The following is a 25,832-nucleotide window of genomic DNA, read 5'->3' as shown; positions in this document are numbered from 1 at the left end:
CACACCACACACATTCACACCACAAACACACACACATCACACACAACACTCACCACACATACACACACACACACACACCACACATACCACAAACACACACACACACACACACACACACACACACACACACACTCCACATTTACTACACACACACACAGACACACTTCCTTGGACTTCCGTCTGTCTGGCCACACACACATAAAATAAACACAAACATATATACGCATTAAATGGTAAGTAATGTACTTCCTGTTCTGATTTAATTGCTAGTGGCATGCGGATGCTGTCAGGTCCAACAGATGTCAGTAAACAGGAACTGACAGCGTGGTAAAATGCAGTGGGCACTGAGAATTATGGAGGAAATCCGTAATCATGATGCACCATTGTGTTTGACCCTACACATCCATTTAGTTTTACACAATTTATAAAAGCCATGAAGGATTGTTGTCCCAGCTGGGAGACGGATTTGTTCCTAAGATTTATCACTTCTTGTCTGCCCGTTCATGTGTGCGTCAGTGTCAAGCACTCAATTCTGTGTCACACCCACATGCAGACAAGTGGTGACGCACCTGCACTGAGCAGGATATTGGCCCTCTGTATTATCTTTCTGTGTGTCACACACACATGAACACACTTATTCATAAAACAGACACACACACGTCTAACAACACTTCTAGTGAACAGACGTTAAACTGAAGATCTCTCTCTCTCTCTCTCTCTCACACAAATATGTGTTACTTATTCTGTAAAGATGAACAAGAAACCGAACTCCATTTTATTTTGACATGCCCAGAATACAAAAATCTCAGAGAACAGTATATACCGAAGAAGTATCATGTGTGCCCCAATGCATTTAAATTGTCACTGTTGTTTGCAGATGTGAAGACATGCATTCCACTCTCTCTGTTCTTGTCCAAAGCCTTCACCCATAGAAACAAGTCTATCTTTGGTTAATGACGCATGATTACATACCAATCTGCCCATCTATCTTTTGTCTTTTTCTTCTTCTTTCTATCCCCCCCTCTCTCTCTCTCTCTCTGTCTTACTCTGTCCTTTCTCTCTTTTCTACCCTTTGTTTGCTTTACATATATTGGCGCATATATCTTTATAATGGATGTTAACACGGAAGCCCCCCCCCCCCCCACCCCCCTTCCCCCTGTTGTCACAGGCAGAAAGGCCTAAACAATAAACCATTCAGACTTCAGACTTCACACACACACACACATATTGTGTTATATTCTTGCACCTTCATGTATATTTTTAGGAGGTGAGAAGTCACATCCTGTGCACAGACGTTCAATTGAAGAACACAAACACACCTGTGTGCATGACCGCTGTTTAAATCACATTATGATTATTGTGGTGTATCTTGGGCATTCAAAAAATCTTTAAGGGCAATAAAAAAAATTCTTTTTAAGTCCGCGGTAAAGGTGACGTGGCTATTGCCGCAATCACACTGCAACATTTAGCCGTTTTCTCTAGATCTAGATAGATGTACAAGTTTAGTTACACCCGCCGGGAATGTAGTACGACACAGTCGATTCAATTTCTCTTTTATGTTCATTCTAGTTTTATAGTTCTAAAGTTGATATGAAAATTTAGTATTTTGTTAAACTAGTAACATGTAGAGCCAAGTACAAGTACTTCTAAACGTCGTTTGAAGTGAAAAGGACTACATTTTGAGAAAAGTCAAGACTGGAAATGTTTTCGTTTCATCAATTCAAGGGTATTAACTCTCATGGTTTATTATTTTTAACTGTGAATTCCGACTGATTCTGTGGATATTTTTATGGCAGTTTGGGGCATAATCCAGTAGGTTATGAGGCGTTCACAAATCTTTCTCTGAATAAATATTTAACGTCTCCTTCTCCAACTTTCCATCACATGTTATCGTGCATTCTCCATTGAATATAGGATTGAACGGGCAGGTCAACAACTTGGAACAAAATGGCGTTGTTCGCGTTCGCGAAGAATATGAGCACGAGCTTTGAATATGTATAAATATGTGTATGCAACTGATTTTTGCCCATGACCTTCAGGGCTCAGCCAATAGATCTATAAAGTCCACTCGTCGTATTGATTTTAATATTTTCCGAAAAAGACCACTTGGGCGAATGAACATAGTGAAAGCCCTGTACACTGAGAGTAAAACACACAAGCTTTTTATGTATTGAGTATAATTTCAAAATGTAATGTTTAAGATGAGAAAGATCAGTTTAAAGCAAATTAAGTCCCCTAGCATTAATTACAGATTAATTTCCCTTTTTTACTATCTGCACCAAAACGTTTTCAAAATAAATAAAACTTCCATGCTTAACAAAAGAAGTACCTGTTTGAACAAAAAATGATAATAATGACTGCTCTTCTTGTTGTGTCAGAATATCAGATCAAAGTGCCAAGTTTAGAGAATACAAAAAATATAAATATAACAGTAAATGCAGTTTCCATATAATTTGCCTTTTTAAAAAAATATTTTTTGGTGCCCATCCCAGAGGTGCAATATTGTTTTAAACAAGATGACTGGAAAGAACTGATTTTTTTCCTATTTTCATGCCTAATTTGTTGTCAACTGACAAAGTATTAGCAGAGAAAATGGCAATGTTAAAGTTTACCACGGACACACACACACAGACACACACACACAGACAACCGAACACCTGGTTGAAACATAGACTCACTTTGTTTACACAAGTGAGTCAACAACTGAACAAGGCTCTAGCAAAATACTGTTGTTGGGTGTTCCATAAACACAAGGCATGGGTTTAATATGTATGAAGTGAACTTTAGCAAGGATTCCGGTTTCCAACAGCATCTGGGAGCAGACGGTGGTGTTTGTTTTACTTTTCTTTTTTCTTTTTTTAATCAATTAAAATCATATGAGCCATGAAGGATTTGCTCGTTTTCTTTCTATTCTTGCTGGCACAGTCTAATCTCCCAGTTCACATGCATGAGACATTGGAAACGGTGGAAGAAATAGTTTAAAACCATGTGCACACACACACACACACACACACACACACACACACAGTGATACCGATACACACACAGTGCTGAATTCTGCAAGATGCAAAATGAATCATGGGTCCTAAAGCTGACAAACTGGTGCAGGGTGCATGCCAAATAACTTCTTTTCAAACAGTAGACATGTAAATGATACATTTATATATTATAAATACTCACTTCCATTTTCTTTCTCTGTTTAACAGGGATGTAAGGCACATAGTTTTCATCATCAGATGATTCCTCGCTCTTCTCATCATCTTGGTACACTCTCTGGAACAGAACACACCAACAAGTCCAACATCAAAGAAGAAAAAAACAAAGAATAACACACCGAGTCAGTGAGTGTCTCTCTGTCAAGAAGACAATGTTCTCATTTGGATCTGCCAACTCATGGCAAGACTTCTGAAACTGAGTTCCTAGGGCAAAGTGTCAGCAGCTAATGCCACTTGTCTGGTGCACAACAATGTATCTTCTGCAAAAGACAAAACATGTATGCAAAAGGAAAGAACATTTATCATCTGTTCCACTGTTGATCCAATGAACTCTGTGCCAAACACTTCATTATCACCGTTTTCCTCAGTCCCACCAGCTCTACCGCCTGGCAGTGCGGTCTGTCAGACACATTTTCTAACAAAACATTCCAGAATGGTCCACCATGCTGAGTGGCAAACTATGTTTAAGTAGTTCTTGCGGTGAAATATCTGGGTGACTGAAAAAATGAGCAAGGCCTGGTGTTGAACACTGTGCTGAATGAGAAGTAAGTTATGATTGGATGAAATTTTAAAACATAAACACTGGCTGTCCGAGACATTACTGGGTCAAGCAAGCTTTGTACTTCATGTGTATACACACAAAGGGCATTAAAGCACTGGCAAGTCTATATTCTTCGACCTTGGAGCTAGAAAGAAAAAGAAAAAAAGAAAAAAAAACAAAAACAGACGCCCACCCTGTTAGTTACCCAGCATCAGACCAAACACTAGACAAACACTGCCATCCAGAAAAGTTTTATCCTCAGCATCACTCTTCAATCTATCCAGCCATGCCTTCATTTCTCCTGCATAAGCTTTACTCCTTAGCTCACCAAATCAGCAGTACTCACACAGTTTCAGTTTCAGGGAGGAATCATAACTTGCAGCAGACTGACCCAGATGCACTACACCAGTCATTCGGATGAGACGATAAACCGAAGTCCTATATACTGCATGCACTTAGCACACATTAAAAAACCCACGGCACCAAAAGCATTGTTCCTGGCAAAATTCTGTAGAAAAATCCACTTTGATTGAAAAAACAAATAAAACTGCATACAGGAAAAAATACAAAAAATTGGGTGGCGCTGTAATGTAGCGACGCGCTCTCCCTGGGGAGAGCAGCCCTAATTTCATACAGAGAAATCTGTTGTGGTAAAAAGAAATACAAATACAAATACACCACATCTGCTTTAAAAAAAAAAAAAAAATCCCTAACACACACTATCCTCATATACCTCTAATATGCCCCATCCTCAAATTCCCAAACACTACCCCACTGCAAAGAAAGAAGTGGAAAAGATAGAAGCAGTCTAACAGAGAGCTGTTCCGTCTGTCGTCATGTATCATGTCATACTAGAGTACAACCAGCGCCACAAAGCTACTAAAAGCACTGCAGTGGGAAACCCTGGAATGCTGTAGGAGGAGGGCAAAACAGTACATGCTTTTAAAGATCAGCAGCAGACTCTCTGAAGTAAGGTGCCCTCAACTCTGTCAACAACAGCAACACACTAAAAGAGTCCACATTCAAACCTTCTTCGGGATCCCCTGTAGAGTGAACGTCAGGCTGAACACCTTCCCATGATAGTATCTGTCTGTCACCCAGGAGACTGTTGATGCCCCGACCCATGACACATTTGTTCATTCGTTCAGACGGTGTTATTCTCCTTACCCACTGCTCTCTGACAACCCACCTATCCAATTATCCCCATCTCTTTTTTTTTTCTTCTTCCGCATCAAATGGTAGAAAAAATCAAAGCGAAGGGAGTGTCATCTTTGATCAGGGTCAGGATCAGGACAAATACACTGCAGGAGTCAATCTGGCCATTTTCACAACAGAATTGGAAGAGTGCATGTTCTTACTTTTTTTTAAAGAAGAAAAATAAAGGAAGAAACAATGCTGATAGAAAGCAGTTGATCACTAGATGGCATGAACTTTTAACAGCTGCCCTAAATGCTGCAGTTGTCAGGCAAAGGCTGACAAAGCCTAAAAGCAATGACACTTGATATGATACGATATGATATGACAACTTCTACCTCAGGCTGATATTCTGCTGTTATTTTTATGGTGATTTTTTTTTCTTCTATTAGTTCTTCAATTGGTCTGTTTTGCAGAATGGAAATATGAAACCCTTGCTGTCATTGACAGTTCTTCTTCCTGCTGTTGTGTCTGTGTCATGATCTTTCTGTGAAGTTGGTCTGGATCTAATGCTCGTTTTGCTAGCACACAGTAACAGATGTCAAGAACTTTTCTGGTGGTAAAACAGGGATTGTTAACAATCCAAAACATTGCGGTGATACGTCCGTGGGTGAGATGATCTTGAGAGTGAGAGTCAGTCTGAGAGAGAACAGGTCGACAAAACCCTGACAATACTCGAATGTCGGAACTGTACCTTTCTAGCATCCATCTCTGTGTCTGTGAGCTGCCGATGGACTATGGAAATATTTTTTTCAGGTGTGTCTTCCTGAAATCAGTCGCATTCGTGTGCGTACTTTCTTCGTTTACGGAGGTGACAATAACATATTGACTTCCTGTTCCGGTAAGGTCTGGTTGAGAGCATAATGTCCCCTGTTGCTGATAAAACTTCCGTGTTCGAAACAGTGAAATGGGGCGGTTGGCCTAGTTACTCGGATGCATGGAAGTTAGCACATCGCAGTAACTCTTCAGATACACACCAACATGGCTATGGTAATCAGTGGATATCTGACAATCAAACAATGTGGACTGCTCAAGGTAAGCCTAGACTGTAGTCCGATAATATCAGAAATATCTGTTACAATGTCACACGGAGCAGGTTGATCTGTCGGACCAGGCGACATGCAGTGAGATATGGATTGACACCAGGCTTGTCAACAGTAGATATAATACTGTAATGCGTCTTTTCTGCCATGTGTGTTGTTGTTGTCGTTGCTTTTTGGGCGTGCTCTCTGTTATTGATCGGTCTCGTTGTACATGTCTGTCTGTCTGCCTGTATGATGTCTCTCTCTCTCTCTGTGTGTCTTTCTGTCTGTCTGTCTGTCTCTGTCTGTCTGTCTGTCTGTCTCTCCCTCTCTCTGTTGTTTTTACGGAGAATTATTATCTTCGAAAGTAAACCCCATATCAGTGTGGCAAGGTATAAACCAACTCACCAACAAGCAATCTTTGTCAAAATCAACTGTGATCAAAGTATGTAATGATGATGGGGGACCTAAACTTCCCAGATATCGACTGGCACTTGGAGAAAGTTACAGGCAAAGGTGGATCCGAACACACAAACTTCCTCAAGACAATAAAGGATGTATTTCTAATTCAGCACCAAAAGACACCAACACGCTACAGGGAAGGAGAGAAAGCCAACGTACTTGACCTGGTTCTCACAAACAGAGAAGACATGATCAATGAGATCAGAGTAGAAGCAGGACTTGGGAAAAGCGACCATTTCTCACTTGTCATTAGTCTGTCATGTACATGCGGGAACCCACCCAGAGTGACACGCTTCAACTACAAGAAAACCGATGTTGATGTACTGAAAGAAGAACTGGGAAAAATCGACTGGATAGAGGAACTGAGGGATTTGCAACCAGATGCAGCTTGGAAAAACATTAAAGAGCACGTTAACACTGCTATCTCTAAGTCAACCCCAAAGACCAGAACCAGTGGTAGAAGAGGAAAGAACTGGATGGATCAGGGTACACTGGCGTCAGTCAGAAAGAAGCACAAACTTTTCAGAAAATGGCAGAATACAAGAGATGGCAAGGACTATGATCAGTACATAAAAGCAAGGAATCAGTCAAGGAAGGCCTGCAGAAAGGCACAGAGGAAATTGGAAGCACAGGTGGCATCAGTGGCGAAAACCAATCCAAAAGCGTTCTGGAATTATGTCAGAGGAAAAACCAAAACAAGGACTGGAATAGGGGACCTCAAGAAAGAAGATGGTTCAAAGACAAAGACAGATAGTGAAAAGGCAGAATTGCTGAACCAGTTTTTCAAGAGCGTCTTTATAGTAGAGGATACAGGCCCACTCCCAGACCCACCAGACTACAGTTTCACAGAAGCCTTGGAAGACTTGGAAGTCACCGAGGATCTTGTACGGAAGCACTTAGTCAACCTACATACAGACAAGGCAGCAGGACCCGATGGATTGACGCCATTGATACTCGCCAAAGCAGCTGACCAGCTGGCGAAGCCTCTGGCCTATCTCTTCAGATTGACACTGGACAGCGGAACAATCCCGGAAGACTGGAGGAAAGCCCATGTCACACCTATATTCAAGAAGGGGAGCAGAATGGTGCCCAGTAACTACAGACCTGTCAGCCTAACCTGTATAACCTGCAAGGTTATGGAGAAGATCGTACGCGACCACGTTATGAAACACCTGCTGAAAAACTCCCTGATCGCTGAAGAACAACATGGCTTTGTCCCTGGACGATCATGTACTACCCAACTGTTAGAGGTCATGGATATCTGGACAAGCATTGTAGACGATGGAGGCAGTGTGGATGTGGTGTACACCGACTTTCAGAAGGCATTCGACACAGTGCCCCATCGTAGACTTTTGTCTAAGGTCGCAGCCCACGGTATCACGGGGAAAGTGCTGGGATGGATCAAGGACTTTCTAACCAACAGGAAACAGCATGTGATAGTCAATGGTACGCAGTCTCAGGAAGCCAGTGTGAGCAGTGGCATCCCCCAGGGGAGCGTGCTCGGGCCAGTCTTGTTCGTTATTTTCATCAACGACCTCCCAGCTAGAGTTAAGAGCACAGTAAAAATGTTTGCAGATGATACCAAAGTGTTCAACAGAAGTGACACAGAGACGGGACCAAAAGAGCTTCAGGACGACCTTGACCAACTTCAGCACTGGTCTGACACGTGGATGCTTAAGTTCCATCCACAGAAATGTAGCGTAATGGACTCGACTTCCGCTCACCGGTGAGAGCAGACGTGCTTTTCGTTCTCTCCAGTCCGGTGAATTTTCACGGGGTGGAGATGTTTTTGAAATAAGTGTCTTCATCATGCGGGTGTACAGTGTTGTTTCCTGTGTGCTTTAACAACTGTGTGTATTTATTATGTAGATTCCGGGACTTTTGTGTGTGTGTGCGTTTGTTTTCTTTTTTCGTGTTTTTTTTTCCACCCTTTGAACTGCAATGGTGTCAGTGGCAGCAGTACAGCATGAGCTCTACAGTATCAAAATACTTTGCGAAGACCGGAGGAAAGAGAAAACCTTCGAGCACGTCGTCGGTGAGTGACACTAGCCCGAGTCAAGAAAAGACAAAGCAAGAAAAGAAAAAACAAAAACAAGAGGGTGAGAGTGACTCTGACAAAGATTCCAGTATGGCCCTCCACGACAAACTTGAAGAAATAAACAAAAAATTAGAACTGTTAACTCTTGCTCAGGAAGACATTAAACATATTCGTATTGACATGGACAAAATAACAACTAAGTTAACTGAACAAATTGACAAATTAGAAGGTGAAGTGTTTGAACTTAAGACAGACAACGACAAACTGAATAAAGAAATGAAGACACTCAAGGAAGACAACTTAAACCTTCACAGTCAACTGAAACAACAACAGAAGGAGATTGACAATCAAAGGTTAGCGCAAAACGACATGGAGCAGCATGGTCGTCAGTGGAATCTCCGTGTGTTTGGGGTGAAGGAGGAGCAGCAGGGGAAGGTTGAGACAGTGACGGACTGCATCAAAAAATGCACCGACATTTTTTCCAAACAAGTAGGTGTGCAGGTGACGGCAGAAGACGTTGAAATAGCACACCGCTCTGGCCGACCTGGAACTGGGAGACCACGACCCATTCTTGTGCGTTTTTTCTCCCGGCAGAAGAGGGGGGAGGTTCTTGAATCCAGGAGAAAACTTAAACAAACTGGGGTTTCCATTGGGGAAGACCTGACAAAGGTAAATTATAATTTACTGATGAGAGCGAACAAACATTCAGCCACGCTTTCTGCTTGGTCTTCCAATGGAAAAATAATAGTAAAAGTAAAAAATGGAAAAACATTCAAAATTGATGCCAATACCAATCTGGATGAAACACTTACAAAAGCTATGGTTTAAGCATATTTGACGGTTAAATGGTGAGGTGGTGGTGGCTTTTTTTCTTTTTCTTTTTTTTTTTTTTTTGGGGGGGGGGGGGGGGGGGGGAAGGTGTGTGTGTGTGTGTGTGGGGGGGGGGGGGGGTTAGTTATTTATTTTTTTTCAGTGCATGTAATGCATCTATTTCATTAATGGTTAATCTCATACTTAACACCTTATGATTATGAAATTATGTATGATGATTATTAGTATACTTGTAATATGTCTGGGGACGCCCCTCAGGCAATGTTGGCGAGTTGTGTTTTTTGTTTTGTTTTTGTCTTTTCTACCCGTGCCGTGGAATATACAAGAGTGTTTTCATTGTGATGATCTTACTGTTGGCTTAAAGGAAGGGAGGAGGAGGAAGAAAAAAAAAAGGGGAAAAAAAAGGCGTCTAGAACAGGCGGATATCTTTCCATCCAAACTGTCGATAATTCACTTTATTTATTTTCTTTAAAGAATAGAGGGTGTTTGGGATTGGTGGATGTCCTTTCATATTTTTTCCGCCCAAATATGTTCTTTGTTTTATTTATTTGTTTTCTTTCTTTTTTTCACTTTGCTGCGCGTACGCGCACCCACGCACATACACACACATTCATGGTGTGAAAGTATGGAAGCACAAATATTTTAGTAATTTGTGATGAATCACATCATATGCAATGTATTGTTTTTATTTATTATATTTGTGGTTTTCCCGCACCCTTTCGATATACGTGTTTCTGTTTATAATACTATTGCCTCACCTGTATTACCTACTCTAAGTCTGTATTACCTACTGTAAGTCTGTGACTTGTTTATTTGATTTGAATGAACGAATCGGTGTTCTTGAATGATTTGACTTTAATATGATTTAATTAAGGTGGAGAATAAGAGATCACTTAACTGGTTAACTTTTTATTATTATTATTTTTTTATTATTATTATTATTATTTTTTTTTTATGATGGTCAGTCGACGGATGTGGGACAAAGGATGATATTAGTCCTGATTGTGTTTGGTGACGCATACCGATGAACATTAATTTTGGTCCATCGCCATCAGTCCTTTGGTTTTAGTAACCGAGGGGTTGGAAAACCCAGTGAGTGAAATAATGTAACTGAGTGTTCTATTGTTGCCCTGTTATGATGACGGATTGGTGCTGTAGGTATAGTTGATTCAAATGATTGGATGTTTGATATGATATGTGTGTGCGTGTGTGTGTGTGTACATTATATATGTATGTGTATAAATATATGTGTATATATATATGTGTGTGTGTGTGTGTGTGTGTGGGTGTGTTTGTGTGCGTGCGTGCGTGTGTGTATATATATATATATGCTTTTTTCTCTGGTATTAATCGATTGGTGAAACTGAATGCGTCTATGTAAAAAATTACAATGTTGATAAAAATTATTCTGATCTGCCAGTTGCAGGGGCACATGCCGCACACACGCGCACACATAACTTACTTTTGTTCCAAAACACTTGCACAACATGGGTTCATATCAAAACATGGAGTGGAAAAAAAAAATGTGAGTCATTTATTGTACCTGGCTCAGTGTGCTTTCAGATGGAAAATACATATGCTTGTGAGCTGCTGCTAAAACTGATTTTTTTTTTCTGTCGAAATGTACTCTGTTGAACGAAGCACGCTTGCTTAAAGAACAAGCATTTATTTGTGTTTTGCTACAAATGACTTTTCCATTTGCTTTTTTGTTATGTCGGATATGCTTTATTTTATGTAGACTTAACTTTGATTGTCTAAGTCATTGACTGTTAATCTATGTGAGTCCTTTAGTTTCATATAACTGGACTCGGTTCTATTTTATCATTGAATCCATGACATTATAGTTTTGAGTTGGTGAAAGGGATGTGAGGAAGCGAAAGTGATGTTAGCGTCAATTGTGGATTGATTGTCCCATGATTGATTGTGGGATTGAATTCTCATGTTGTTGTTTTTTCCTGTTGTTTGTTTGTTTTTTGTTTCACATTGTTTGTTCACTTTTTTTTTTTTTTTTTTTTTTTTTGGGGGGGGGGGGGGGGGGGGGAGGGTTGGGTTTTACCGGTGCATATTGTGAGTGTTTGATTTGTTGAAAATAGAAGTTGTGAAATTGTACTGATGTGGTTATATAGTGTTGAGGGAGGTGACCGATCATCAGTTACAAAATGCATGGTCGTATTTTCCCAGTAAACACGTGCACATTCTGTGTCTAAAATTACCGCATGGGACGGATGACAGCTACTCATGTACTGCACGCAGATGAATGAATTTTTTGTGTTTTGCTGAGAAATTGTTATTCCTTGCCTTGCTCTGCGCTCTCTCTCTCTCTCTCTCTCTCCACATACACCAGCACAGACGCGCATGTGCGCGCGCACGCACACGCGCGCACGCACACACACACACACACACGCACACGCGCGCGCGCACACACATGCGCACACACACACACACACACACACACACACACACACATCATTTTAGAGTCCCGGTATATAATTTATAAGACAAAAAGAGCCATAGGGACTGCACTTCCGCTCGCGAGCGACAGTCCAGTTTATTTTGCTTGCTTTTAAAAAAAAATATTATTATTGTCACTGTTTTCATAGATATATGTACTATGTTTTGGGGTATTTCGACCATATATATAACTATAATTTTCACAACTTCAAAGACTTTTCATGTTATCTGTATAAACATGTCCATGTGTATTTTGGGGTTTGTACTGCCAAGCATGGTGTATTTGGATAATTTCTTTCGTTGGGTTGGATGCATATATTTGTCATACTTCTTTATGGACAAACATGAATGGTAATATATCCATTGTATCAGTTAATTGTCAAGGTCTGAATAGTTCACACAAAAGACGTGATATTTTCCATTACTTGAGAAATAAGAAGCACTCTATTTATTTTTTACAGGATACGCATTTTGAAGAAAAGATGGAGAAATATGTTTCAGCAGAATGGGGATATACTTGCTATTTTTCAAGCTATACGTCGAATGCAAGAGGGGTCGCAATAATGTTTAACAATAATTTCGAATTTAAAGTGAAACGGACAATAACTGATAGTTCAGGGAATTTCATTATTCTACTTGTTGAGATAGAAAAAATTAATTTCCTCTTTGTTAATGTATATGGACCAAATAAAGATGATCCTGATTTTTATGTGAATTTAAAACAAAAAATAAGTGAAAATAATGTAGAGAATGTTATAATAGCTGGGGATTTCAATTTAGTTCTTAACCCAACAATAGATTATCATAATTATAAACATGTAAATAATCCAAAAGCAAAAGTAGTCGTTGAAAACATGATAGAAAATTTAGATCTGAATGACATCTGGCGTGAATTAAACCCAGACTGCCCTCGTTACACTTGGAGAAGAACAAATCCTTTCCAACAGGCTAGATTAGATTTCTTTTTGATCTCAGACACTGTAGTATCCTTGATAGATGATGCAGACATAGAATATGGGTACAGAACAGATCATTCAGCTATTTCGTTGAAACTTAAATTCAGCGAGAATGTAAAGCGCAATACGTTTTGGAAATTAAATACATCTCTTCTAAAGGATAAAACATATGTGGATGAAATAAATATGGAAATAAATAATGTTAAAAAAGAAAATGCTATTAATATGTATTCTGATGACACACCGGATGATGAACTGGTGTTCTCTGTTCCTGATGACATTTTTCTTGACTTTCTTTTAATGAAAATACGATCGAGAACAATTTCTTATGCTTCAATGAAAAAGAAAAAAATGATAGAAGAAGAAAGACAGTTAGAAGGAGACATCTGTAACTTAGATAAATATCAAAATAAAAATAAAGAAGATATTAAAGTTCTAGAAATTAAACAAAAACAATTACAAGATATTCGAGAGAAGCGGATGGAAGGGGTATTATTAAGGTCTAGAGCTAGATGGATAGCTGAGGGAGAGAAGGTTAGTAAATATTTTTGTAATTTAGAAAAACGTCATTATGTTAGTAAACACATAGCCAAAATTATTGATCAATACGACAATGTTCTAACAAATCAAAAGGATATCTTAAATGAAGTACATAATTTTTATAGATCTTTATATGTGAATGTTGGGGTGGAACATTGTGAAATTGAAAATTTAGTGAATTATATTCCATGTTTGAATGAGTCAGAAGCAAGCGATTTAGAAGGTATGATTACAATGGAGGAAGCGGCACAAGTTATTAGAAATATGAAAAATAATAAGAGTCCAGGTACAGATGGCTTTAGTGCAGAATTTTTTAAAGTCTTTTGGAAGAAAATAGGAATATTTGTTGTTAGGGCACTTAATGCTAGTTTCAGGAAAGGAGAAATGTCTTCTGTGCAAAAGGAAGGAGTGATTACGTGTATCCCCAAAGGTGATAAGCCAAGACAATATTTGAAAAATTGGAGACCCATCTCTCTTTTAAATGTAGTTTATAAAATTGGGTCATCTTGTATTGCTAACCGCTTGAAACCAGTATTACCTAACATTATAAATGAAGATCAAACAGGGTTTATTAGAAATAGATACATTGGAGATAATTTGAGGTTGATATATGATATCATAGCTTACTTAGATAAACATAATCTACCTGGTTTATTACTGAACATAGATTTCGAAAAGGCTTTTGACTCAATAAATTGGGATTTCATGTTTAAAGTGTTAAAGGCATTTGGGTTCAAAGAAAACATGTGTAGATGGATTAGTGTATTTTACACAAATATTAAGTCATGTGTGATTGTGAATGGTCAGGTCTCTGACTGGTTTGAAGTTAAGAGAGGTTGCAGACAAGGAGACCCTATATCACCTTATTTATTTGTAATGTGTGTAGAAATATTAGCTATAATGGTAAGGGAAAATTCGGATATCCGAGGAATAAAAATTAACGATGTTGAGAATAAACTGACCCAATATGCTGATGATACAGAATTTCTACTTGCTGGGGATAGGAAATCTTTTGAATGTTGTGTTACAACTCTTGATAAATTTGGCTGTGTCTCAGGTCTCTATTTGAATTCAAGCAAAACTAGTGCCATTTGGTTAGGGAGCAAAAAGAATTCTAAGACGCGTTATATGGAACATTTAGGTATGGACTGGAATCCTACAAGATTCCGAATTTTAGGGATTTGGTTTACTAATGATTTAAAAGAATGTGTAACTATAAACTATTCAGAGAGATTAGCAGAAATAAGATATTTGTATAGGATATGGGTAAAACGCCAGTTAACGCCTCTAGGCAGAGTAGCAATTCTGAAATCTGTTATTCTTTCCAAACTGACTCATCTGTGGTTGCTTTTGCCAAACCCACCGGATACATTTTTTAATACATGTCAACATATTTGTTATAAGTTTGTTTGGAACAATAAACCAGATAAAATTAGCCGTAAAACTGCTCATAAAAGTGTAAAAAATGGTGGCATCGGTCTTCCTGATGTTAAATTGTTTGCCTTATCTTTAAAGCTTTCCTGGATTCGTAAAGCTGAAAATTCAAATCACAAGTGGAAGCACCTCTTGCTGTGTAACTTCCCCCAATGGCCAGCTATTGATAAATATGGTCCAGAGTTTATCTTAAATTTTGCCAAATATAACCAGTTCTGGACAAATGTGTTTGAAAGTTATAAGATTTTCTTTTATAAATGTGAACCAAAAAACTCAGCGGAACTGCTTGCAGAGCCATTGTGTTATAATAATCGTGTTCAAATTGGTAAAAGGTGTATTATATCCAGACTGCTCAGTAATCATGATGTGTATTGTCTTGCACAGTTTTTTGATGATGATGGTAAAGTTTTTTCATATGTACGCTTCAAAGAAAAATATGATTTGCACATTGATTTCCTTACTTATGCTGGATATAAATCAACAATAAACGAATTAGTTAAAAAGCATAATATTCATGTGGATAGCAACAGACACACAAATACTTCGCTCTGCTTCAAACACTTGTTTTCTGTTTCTAAAGGCTCAAGACCATATTATGATGTGTTGATTGAGAATGATATGAAACCAAAATGTTGTGAGAAATGGGACTTAAAGCTTTTGATGCATCATAACTGGAAATCTTGTTTTATGCATGCACACAAGATAGTTGATGTAAAGCTGAAATGGTTTCAGCTGAAAATAATACACCGATGTTTATGTACAAAAATTGTTTTAAAAGAAATTGGTGTTACGGATAATAACAACTGTAGTTTTTGTAGAGAACACAAAGACAGTATTGATCATGCTTTTTGGAAATGTAATTATGTGCAAATGTTTTGGAACGCTTTAACGGACTTGATAAAAGAGAGATGTGTAAACGCAGGAAATTTAAAGTTAACAGAATCACTTGTGCTATTTGGACATGATGTGACAATAACAACTGATGCTGTTTTGTGTTTTATAATATTGTTTGCAAAGTATTACTTATATTTATGTAAAATTGAAGACAGCTTTCCACAAATATCAGTTTTTTTGAACAAATTAAAAACTCGATATAGAATTGAAGAATATAATGCATATATTAACTTTAACCATACCATTTTCTCTGCCAGATGGCTGCCTTACAAATTATTGATCACAAATGATTAGTAACCTGTTCATGATTAACGAAAAATAACCATCCATATTTATTTTCTTTTTATTGATATTCATAAGAAATGATTGAGGTGTTCACTTTCCGTAAACGTGTTCTAAGATACTTGACAGTTTGTATTCCTTGACAGCTTGTGTAAGATCTTAAGAAATGAATGATAATACTCCATGATGATAACCAACCAGTGTATAATCCAGCTGCTTGGCTGTTTCTATCCAAGTATTTATGGTGTTTGTTTGTTTGTTTTTTGTTCTTTGTTTGTTTTTGTTTTCTTCTTTATAAATGTCCATTAAGATGCTGTTGTTGTTGTAAAATGTCAACCTGCCAAAATGGAATTAAAAAAATGTTTAAAAAAAAAAAAAAAAAAAAAAAAAAAAATGTAGCGTAATGAAACTGGGGGGGCAGAAGTCAGAGGCAACATATTACATGACAAGCAAAAATCAAGAGGACGACAGTACAAGGGTGATATTAAAAGAGACTGCAAGTGAAAAGGATCTGGGTGTACTCATTGATGACAAACTGAATTTCAAGGAACATGTTGCACAGTTGACATCCAAAGCAAACAGAATGGTTGGACTCATAAGGCGATCATTTGATTTCTTAACAGAGACAACTTTTGTTCAATTGTACAAGAGCCTCGTCCGACCACTGTTGGAATATGGCCATTGTGTCTGGCAACCCTTTCACAAAACACTATGTAGTGACATCGAGGACGTCCAGAGGCGAGCAACAAAACTCCTGGGCCCACTGAAGGAGAAGCCTTACCCCGAGAGACTGAAACTGCTGGGGCTGCCAAGTCTGGAACACCGGAGGCTGCGAGGGGACATGATCGAATTATTCAAATACCTTCACGGGCATTACGACGCACAGAGGCCAGTGTTCCAGTCGTCACTTAGTGGGAACCTCAGAGGCAACACCCTAAAACTCCAAAAACAACGCTTTCGCCTTGATGTCAGGGGGAATTATTTCTCTAACAGAGTAGTGACACAATGGAACGGGCTCCCAGACTCCGTGGTCCTGGCGCCATCAGTCAACGCCTTCAAAACCCGCTTAGATAAACACTGGAGGGGTCTACCTGGCCTGTATAACCCAGCCTGTCAGACAACTGATCTGGTCTAGCCGCGCTCGCCACGCATGCTACTATTTCAGTAATAGTTCTTTAGGAACACGAACAGGCCTCGGGAGAGGCCTAAACCGTCGTCTAGTCAAGTCAAGTCAAGTCAAGTCAAGTCAAAGACGTTTCTGTGAATCAACTAAATACACACTTTTCCACAATAGCCAAGAACATTATTATCACAGATTACACAAAACTGGATAACCATGAAAAATTAGAATTGTATTGACGTAATAAAAACACTTCAATTAAATTGAATATTCCACCCATAACAGTATTTGAAGTCTATAACTACCTTATCCAACTAAAACAGACAGGAACCCACGGACTGGGTGGCATTGACAGCAGAATTCTTAAACTAGCAGTGTATTGACAAAAGCGAAAGTTTTTCCTATTTACAAATCAGGGGACACCACTGATCCTTCAAACTACAGGCCAATTTCCATTAATTCTATTTTTCAAAACCACTGGAAAAGCACATAAACAAGCATATTTCGCATCACTTGGATGTCAATGAGCTTTTACATCCAGCTCAGTCCGGTTTCAGATGAAAGCACTCATGCCACACAGCACTGGTACACATTGTAGATGACTGGTTTACCAATGTCAGTAACAATAGATATTGTGGTGTTTTATTCGTTGATTCTAAAAAATTAAAAAAAAGCATTTGATGTGATAGACCACTTACTTACAAAACTTGAACTGTATGGTCTGTCAACCAATTGTCTTAGTTTGCTTAAATTCTATATGACAAACAGACAATGCATGACAATGAGTACATCAATCTCCACACCAACAACACTTGATTATGGCATTCCTCTGGCGTCTATTCTAGGCCCTTTACTGTTCTCAATATATATATAAACGACCTACCGCTCCATATGAAATCCGTTTGCAAACTTTTTGCGGATGATACAACAATCCACACTTCTCATACTGACATTGTCACTCTTGCAAAAGACTTACAAGAAAGTACTGATGAACTTGTTAGATGGACCGAACTAAACCACATGTCTCTTCACCCTAAAAATACAAAATGTATGTTAATCACATCCAGCCAAAAGAGGCAAAACACTATACATAATTTTCCTTCCGTCCAAATTAAAGGCGAATCTATTGAACAGGTCAGTGATCACAAAGTTCTGGGGATCATAATTGACAACAATCTCACTTGGAATCCTCACATAAATTCCCTTTGCAAAAAGACAGCCCAGAAAACCCATCAACTATCCAAAATCAAACATTTCCTTGACCTTCATGCACAGAAATTATTTTTTCACGCACATATCCAGTCTAGAATAGATAATGCATCAACACTATGGGACTCCGCCATTGTGAACACCATGAAGCCACTTCAGAATCTTCATAAACGGGGGCTCAAGCTAGTACTCCTTAAAAGGACTTCCCTTTTAGACTCAGACTATAAACAAGCGAATATTCTCCCACTAATCCATAGATTACGGTACAATAAAGGAATCATGATGCAAAAGATTATGACAGGTAATGCACCACCAACATTAACAGACACATTTTCTGTAAATTCATCAAGGAATCCCCCCAAAGTCCATATCCCAGTTCCAAGAATTGACTTGTTCAAATCAAGTCTGGTCTACTCAGGCACCATGGAACTCACTCACAGAAACAATTAAACAACACCATTGCCCAACCACCTTCAAAAAACATTGCCTGTCCCATCTTATGCCATAATGTATAATGTAAATCGTTCATTTTAATGATACTGTTTGTCAAATGTGTATGGACTGAGAACCTCCCTCACCCTCCGTCCCCCACTCTGATCTGTAGTGCGGTGTGTGTTGTGTGTTTGTTTCTTTCATTTTGTTCATTTTTTCCTATACATTTTACTAACACCATGCTTGTACCTGTATGCCGTGTGTGTGTGTGTGTGTGTGTGTGTGTGTGTGTGCGTGTTGTTTGTTTGTTTGTTTGTTTTTTTGTTTTGATTTTTGTTTTTGTTTTTTGTTTTTTCTTCTCTGTTATGTATCTCTACTAACACCATGCTTTCATTTTATTTAGTATTGTGTAGTGTAGACCCAGTTCAGGGTGGGGACTAGATGTAAAAAAGCACACCATTGCTTATCTATTATCCTCGAAATAAAGAATTTGTCTTGTCTTGTTTCTCTCTCTCTCTCTCTCTCTCTCTCTCTCTCTCTCTCTCTCTCCACTGTCACTGTCACTATATCTGTCTGTTGTCAGCCTCCCCTGCCTTCTTTACTCTTCCTCTTGTCCATTCTTCCTTCCGCTCTCCACCACGCCCCTACCCTATTGTCCTCGTTGTTATTCATCTATCGCGATATTGTATTGTACATACGTTCTATGTTATGTTTGCACATGCTTATGCAATTTTGACGTTGATGTTGTGAATTGACTCTCGCTTTTTTTTTTTTTTTTTTTTTTTTTTTCTTTGGTTGCTTTTTTTCCAATTATTATGGATGTAAAAAAGTACTTTGTGCTTACTCCTTTACCCTCGTAAAATAAAATTTCGTTCGTTCGTTCGTTCGTTCGTTCTCTCTCTCTCTCTCTCTCTCTCTCTCTCTCTCTCTCTCTCTCAGATACATTTTCCTTGTCCTTACAAACACTTGAGAATGGTGTTCCTCATGGCTCTGTCCTAGGTCCTTTTGCTTTTCACATTATAAATATAAATGATCTTCCCCTTCATATTATTCAAACATGTTACAGTACATACAAGCTATAGTTACATAAATCAACGTATGCTGTCTTTGGAACATATAGGGTGAACAACCCATGGATGATCTGATCATAACCACATGGCAATCTACCCTCACAAAACCAAGTTCATGTCAACAGTGACCAGACAAATTTCCCCCTATTCAAATGAACAACAAAGCTATTAATAAAGTTGACAGCCACAGCTAGGGTACTTGGAATAACAGTTGACAACAACCTTTCTTGGACTCATCATATAACTAAGATGATTATGTAAGCAGATTTCTATAAAAGCACCAACTATCAAAAATTGAATACTTCCTCCACTACCATTCAAGAAAATTATTTTTTTAGGCCTTTATCCAACCCACTGTTGATATTACTAGTGCCACAAAAAAAACAAAAAAAATAAACACAACAAAAATAAGATCCATAATTTAGGGATAGTCACATTTATGTGTTATTTATCTGTATTTTGTACTACTTGGCTGAGTATATATCACTGGACAAAGTATAACATTTGTCTTTAGTTTGTTTGGGTTTTTTTGGGGTTTTTTTCTTCTTCTCAAACATTATTTTCTGACATCCTATTATAAGGGGCAATGGGCTGTACATGAATAAACCATCACTTTCATTCCATCTCTCTCTCTCTCTCTCTCTCTCTCTCTCTCTCTCTCTCTCTCGTGTGTGTGTATGTGTATGTGGGTGTGAAGTTGCATTCCATGTTATTTTTTATGTTTTGCGTTTAATTCTTTTTTTTCCTTTTTGTGTATACTTTTTTTTACTCTTTTTCTTTTACTTGTGTGTGTATGTGTGTGTGTGTTTGTGTGTGTGTGTGTGTGTGTACCAACTTGTTTTCTTCTCTTTCTTTTTTTCTTGTGTGTGTGTGTGTGTGTGTGTACTTTCAGCTTATCCAGTTTACCCTCAGTAAAACATTTGTTATTTGTCAAAACACCTGTCTGTGTGTGTGTGTGTGTGTGTGTGTGTATGTGTGTGTGTGTGTGTGTGTGTGTGCCTGACATCATAATCCTTGAATTTATAAACAAACTTTTCGAGTTCTGAGTTCTCTCTCTCCCTCTCTTTCTATCTCTCTCTTACTCTCTCTCTCTCTCTCACCAGACATAGAATGGGGACTGGATGAATAACAGCAAACAATTTAACATACTTGAAAATAAAGAATTTCATCTTAGAGAGTAAGATCATGTGGTTTAGGATTATTTTTTTCTGTCGCACAATCCATTTTCTGTTGGTTCCAGAGCAAGTACTTACCAGGAAACTGGGGAGTCCTCTATGACAGCTCCAGCAAAAGGCCACCCCGCATCGACCTCTTTGCAGATGCGGATGCGACAACGCCACTTCACACTCTGCACCTAGAGCACCTGAAGTTCCCCGACAAGAGTCATCTGCATCGAGACATCACTTTCAATCTGTCCATCAAAAAGGAAAAGCACCAGTTCCAGCTGGTGAACGTGGGTGACAAATTCGACTGGGTGCAGTCTCTGTGCCACGTGTCAACAGACTTATGGTCACAGCGAGCTAGTGTCGCAGACGTAGAAGACAGCAATAAGGCCAGTGCAGAGGTGATGCAAGAGAACATCTTGTACGACTCTGTTTCCAATGGTAAGCACATTTTAAAGCTCTGTTTCCAATGGTAAGGATTCGTTTCACATTTTAAAGCTCTGTTTCCAATGGTAAGCACATTTTAAAGCTCTGTTTCCAATGGTAAGGATTCGTTTCACATTTTAAAGCTCTGTTTCCAATGGTAAGCACATTTCAAACCTCTGTTTCCAATGGTAAGGATTCGTTTCACATTTTTAAGCTCTGTTTCCAATGGTAAGGATTCATTTGTTTCCAATGGTAAGGATTCGTTTCACATTTTTAAGCTCTGTTTCCAATGGTAAGGATTCGTTTCACATTTTTAAGCTCTATTTTCAATGGTAAGGATTCGTTTGTTTCCAATGGTAAGGATTCGTTTCACATTTTTAAGCTCTGTTTCCAATGGTAAGGATTCGTTTCACATTTTTAAGCTCTGTTTTCAATGGTAAGGATTCGTTTGTTTCCAATGGTAAGGATTTGTTTCACATTTTTAAGCTCTGTTTCCAATGGTAAGGATTCATTGCACATTTTTAAGCTCTGTTTCCAATGTGGCCTGTGGAAGCACAATTCATTTCCACCTTGGATGAATAAAGTTTTATAATAATTTGTATTTTAATTGATGGAGTATGCATGAGCATTTGCATCTAAAATCAGACTGACATTCGGTGTGTACACTACTGTTTGAGTGCCTGTCAGATGAGAAACAGCATCATCTCTGAATGACACAGGCATTGCACATGCCACACACCAGACTGACTGATCTGTAGTTTTTGGAGGGGTGGGGTAGGGGGTTCTACCCCCTTTTTTTGAAGATAGCTGTGACGGGCGCAACAGCTGAGTGGTTAAAGCACTCGACTTTAAGTCTGAGGGTCCTGGGTTCAAATCCTGGTCACGGTGCCTGGAGGATAAAGGGTGGAGATTTTTTAGATCTCCCAGGTCAACAGATGTACAGACCTGCTAGTGCCTTAACCCCTATAATGAGTATACACATGCAGAAGAACAAATAAGCATATTAAAGATCATGTAATAGGTATCAGCATTTGGTAAGTTATGGAAACAAGAACATACCAGGCATGCACCCCTCCAACCCCTGAACCTGGAGTATGGCTGCCTACATGGCAAGGGTAAAAACGGTCATGCACAGAAAAGCCCTCTCTTGTATGCGAGTGAACATGGGACCTGCAGCCCACAAAGGAAGAAATGATAGCTGTCACACTGGGTATCTCCCTGTCTTCTGCAGGAATGCCAGCTAGTCCCATGAAGGGAGAAAAAAATCCCATGACATGATAAACCCCTCGCGCGCGCACGCACACACACACACACACACACACACACACACACATATAGTGTCCATAATTCCTATGATGGTTTTACGACAATTAAATGAGTTCTGAGTTCTGAGTTCTATACAGAGAGAGAGAGAGCAGTGTATATCAAAGTTTTTCCCAGCTTTACAGCTATATTCCTCATTATTATGCGCGCTCATTTTTTGAAGGTCAATTTCTTTCTCTGTTCTGTGCAGGCCAGCAGTTCAAAGTCAGTGTCATTCGGACCACAGCATCTGATGCAAACAAACTGCAAGGCAACTACATGCTGACTCCCACCCAGGAATCTATCAGACTGCTGGACGTGGTCAATTACAGTACCCTTCATGAATGGCCATACACACAGATACGCAGTTACGGTCCTACTCGACGGAACTTCAAAATGGTAGTTGGGCGCAAGTGTTCAACTGGAGAAGGCGAGTTTAAATTCTTCACACCGAACACCAGCGCACTAGTTGATCTGATCACCACCTACATGGAGCAGGCTAAAGAAACTCAGGCCAAGCAGTCCAAGGGAAATGTAGGTCTTGTTGATCCTCCTGTTGCTGAGTACAACACTCATTCTGTGTCCTCTCTGCAAAGTAATGAGCTCCAGCATTTTCCAGCCACAGTTCCAAATCTATACACAGAGGAGAAACACTTCCTCCCCAAACCAGCACCAAGATCAAAAATGAATACATCGCCAACCCCTTCCCAAGAGAGAGAGGCAAAGGAACACAAGGAAAGAGAGAAGAAACAAAAGCATGTGAAAGGGGCAGCAGTTCCGGAGAGTAACATCTACGATGAGCCAGAAGATGTACAAAGGAGTGCACCCCCTTGTCAGCCTGGCCATGGTCACTTGATGAAGCCAGGCAGTGGTGCCCTCCCAGTGTATTCCACACCAGAAAAACCACAGAAAGATGGATGGAAAAAACACAGTCGCCCTGAACGCGACCAAGTGCACAGGGAAGATTACAATGGCATAAAGAGCGCCTGCACCTCACTGCCACCACAGGGCGCCAGTTCAGCTTCCCCCTACTTGCAGAACTCCAGTCCACAAGATGTTACTGATGAATACAGCAGCCTGAGAGAGATCAACACTCAAGCACCAACAGCTGGCCCAGAGCATATCTATGGCATGGCTTCTGCAAAAGACACTGTAAGCCTTGTTCCACCATCCAATCGTTCGGCGTTTGCCGGTGGGAACGAGTATGAAGATGCTGATGCTGTGTCTTCTGGAAGTTTTCAGAACAGGCCACGATAGTTGCGAATGAACAGTGAACTTTTTTTTTCTTTTTTTGTGCTGCCCCATCATCTGCACTGTTTCAGTGGCATTGCTCCCACACCACTCATTCCAAGTCCTCCATACATGGTCACACCCAGGTTTGTCTGTCACAGTCCCAGCATCGGCAGTTCACATGAAACCATCAATGTTAGGCCGCTGTACTCTACACTTCCTGTCATAATGATATCCCAGTGTCAGCCACGCCCGAGAGATACAGACACTTGCAGTGTTGGCCAGGAATTTAGAGCAACACACCCAAAGACACATCCGTGAAGTGGATGATACCCGACTGTGTGGTCCCAGTCTCCCCATTTAAGCCCCTGGCACACTCAGCTGTGGGTAGGAGCCGGCTGCAGGCCAAAAAACCCACCTCCACTGGGATTCAAACCTGCGTCCTCCCAACCATCAGTCCTTGAAGCTAACCACTCTGTCACAGTGGCTTGAAGACAGCAAACTTTCTCTGGAATAATGTAGCAGCCTGAAGAGACCCCCACATCTCACGAAGGGGATTATGATGATGTGTCATGAACAGCTTTGTTTGTGTGTGTGCACGTTTGCTCAAGGTATTTTTTGTTGATTTATTTATGCTTACAGGTGTTTGTGGTTGGTTTTTGCTTTTTTTCCTTTCTTTTTTTTCTTTTGTTGTTGTTGTTGTTGTTGTTGTTATGATTTGGGGATTTCTCTTATTTGTTGTTTCTTATCATTTATTTGTTTTAGTTGTTCATGAGTTTTTCTTGTTTTTCCAGTTTTCGTTCAAATTAACATATTTCACAGAATGTTTTATCTCAGAATATAATGTTTAGTCATTTGCTGGTTATCTTCTACTTTTTCCCATTGGAGAAGTTTCTGAATTTGTACTAATTGTTACAATTTGTTGTTGTTGTTGTATGTATGTATTTCTGATATTTTATTTGAACAGATACTTCAGATTTATTTGCAATCGACTACTTTAGTTTGAGTTTCTACAGTAAATAAGCATTTAAATGATACTTACATTCTTTGGAAAACATTGACATATTTGTTCAGTATATCACAACAAACTTAGATATTCATTATATCAGTGGCATACACGTATCATTGATTCTTTTTACAAACAATTTATCATGAAGGGTGATTCAGCCGTTGGATCAACAGAGGTTATGAATGCTGTATGTTGGTTTTCATTGTATACTTGTTTTAAACAACTTTTGTGATGGAGTACCTATTACGGGTTACACATCATCACATTCATGCAGAAAAAAGGAGAAATGTAATGGTATCACAACATTTGTGATGTTTGTTGCTGATGGTGTTTTTTTTAATGTAGCCTAACCACACTTTTTGTGGTTTTGTATGACTCACTTCTGCAGATAGATATTTTTGGAAAGTATTTTTACTGATGCACGGTATTTTACTACATTTTGATCATTACTTTTCTCTGGTGAGCTGGTTTATGTTTGGAGTTAGCAGGGTTAGTATTTACATGGCTAATACAAAATGTATTATCATTAAATAAGCCTGTGAAAATGGGTAAGATATTCCTGTCTGGGGAATTCCTTGAACCTTGATGATGTCAGGAAGAAAAATACCATATGTTTCTACCTGCATCTCTCTCTCTCTCTCTCTCTCTCTCTCTCTCTCTCTCTCTCTCTGTGTGTGTGTGTGTATCTGTTGATATATATATATATATATATATATATAGAGAGAGAGAGAGAGAGAGAGAGAGAGAAAATTCTGTACAATGGCTTAATGGCTTTACTCTTGGGTATACTCTTCTAACACATGTTTCTCTGCAGTATTGGAATGTTTCTTATACATGTAGAAATTTTCCAAAATTAATGTTATGGTTATCGTTTTTCTTATTTCTTTTATTATTATCATCATCAACATCATTGTTATTGCTATTATTATCATTATCATTATCATCTTTATTGTAATAAGTAGTAGTAATAGTAGCAGTGGTAGTAGCAGCAGTAAGTAGTAGTAGTAGTTG

The 25,832-nt window shown here is 39.0% G+C and overlaps 2 protein-coding genes across 3 annotated transcripts in view; one reads left to right on the top strand and one right to left on the bottom strand.

Annotated features, from left to right (window-relative positions):
- LOC143293382 (putative ATP-dependent RNA helicase DDX41) overlaps window positions 1-5,784 on the bottom strand; it is a 36,841-nt gene extending 31,057 nt beyond the window's left edge. The window contains exons 1-2 of the mRNA XM_076604194.1: window positions 5,645-5,784; window positions 3,181-3,273 (exon numbers count right to left, since the gene is read on the bottom strand). Of these exons, the coding sequence (XP_076460309.1) occupies window positions 3,181-3,273; window positions 5,645-5,659 (108 nt within the window). The 5' untranslated portion in view covers window positions 5,660-5,784. The remainder of the gene's footprint in view (window positions 1-3,180; window positions 3,274-5,644) is intronic.
- A 50-nt stretch (window positions 5,785-5,834) lies between these two features.
- Window positions 5,835-25,476, top strand: LOC143293381 (docking protein 2-like). 2 transcript variants are annotated; one of them, XM_076604192.1, is made up of 4 exons: window positions 5,835-5,985; window positions 10,724-10,828; window positions 20,932-21,295; window positions 22,794-25,476. In XM_076604192.1, the coding sequence occupies exons 1-4, from the start codon at window positions 5,932-5,934 to the stop codon at window positions 23,837-23,839; spliced, it is 1,569 nt and encodes a 522-aa protein (XP_076460307.1). In that variant the 5' UTR covers window positions 5,835-5,931; the 3' UTR covers window positions 23,840-25,476. The 2 variants fall into 2 exon arrangements, with proteins under 2 accessions (XP_076460307.1, XP_076460308.1); XM_076604193.1 differs by lacking the exon at window positions 10,724-10,828.
- Window positions 25,477-25,832: the final 356 nt, after the last annotated feature.

The sequence above is a fragment of the Babylonia areolata genome, chromosome 19, assembly GCF_041734735.1.
Source record: "Babylonia areolata isolate BAREFJ2019XMU chromosome 19, ASM4173473v1, whole genome shotgun sequence".
Taxonomy (NCBI): Eukaryota; Metazoa; Mollusca; class Gastropoda; order Neogastropoda; family Buccinidae; genus Babylonia; species Babylonia areolata.
Note: the sequence above shows the minus strand (reverse complement) of the source record. Positions and strands in the feature narration are given on the sequence as shown.

Bases quoted from the DNA above. Each gene is read 5' to 3' on its own strand.
- LOC143293381 (XM_076604192.1), top strand. From the start codon at position 5,932: ATGGCTATGGTAATCAGTGGATATCTGACAATCAAACAATGTGGACTG. The intron at 5,986-10,723 runs GTAAGCCTAGAC...CTGATCTGCCAG, and splicing joins AACAATGTGGACTGCTCAAG to TTGCAGGGGCACATGCCGCA. The intron at 21,296-22,793 runs GTAAGCACATTT...TGTTCTGTGCAG, and splicing joins GTACGACTCTGTTTCCAATG to GCCAGCAGTTCAAAGTCAGT.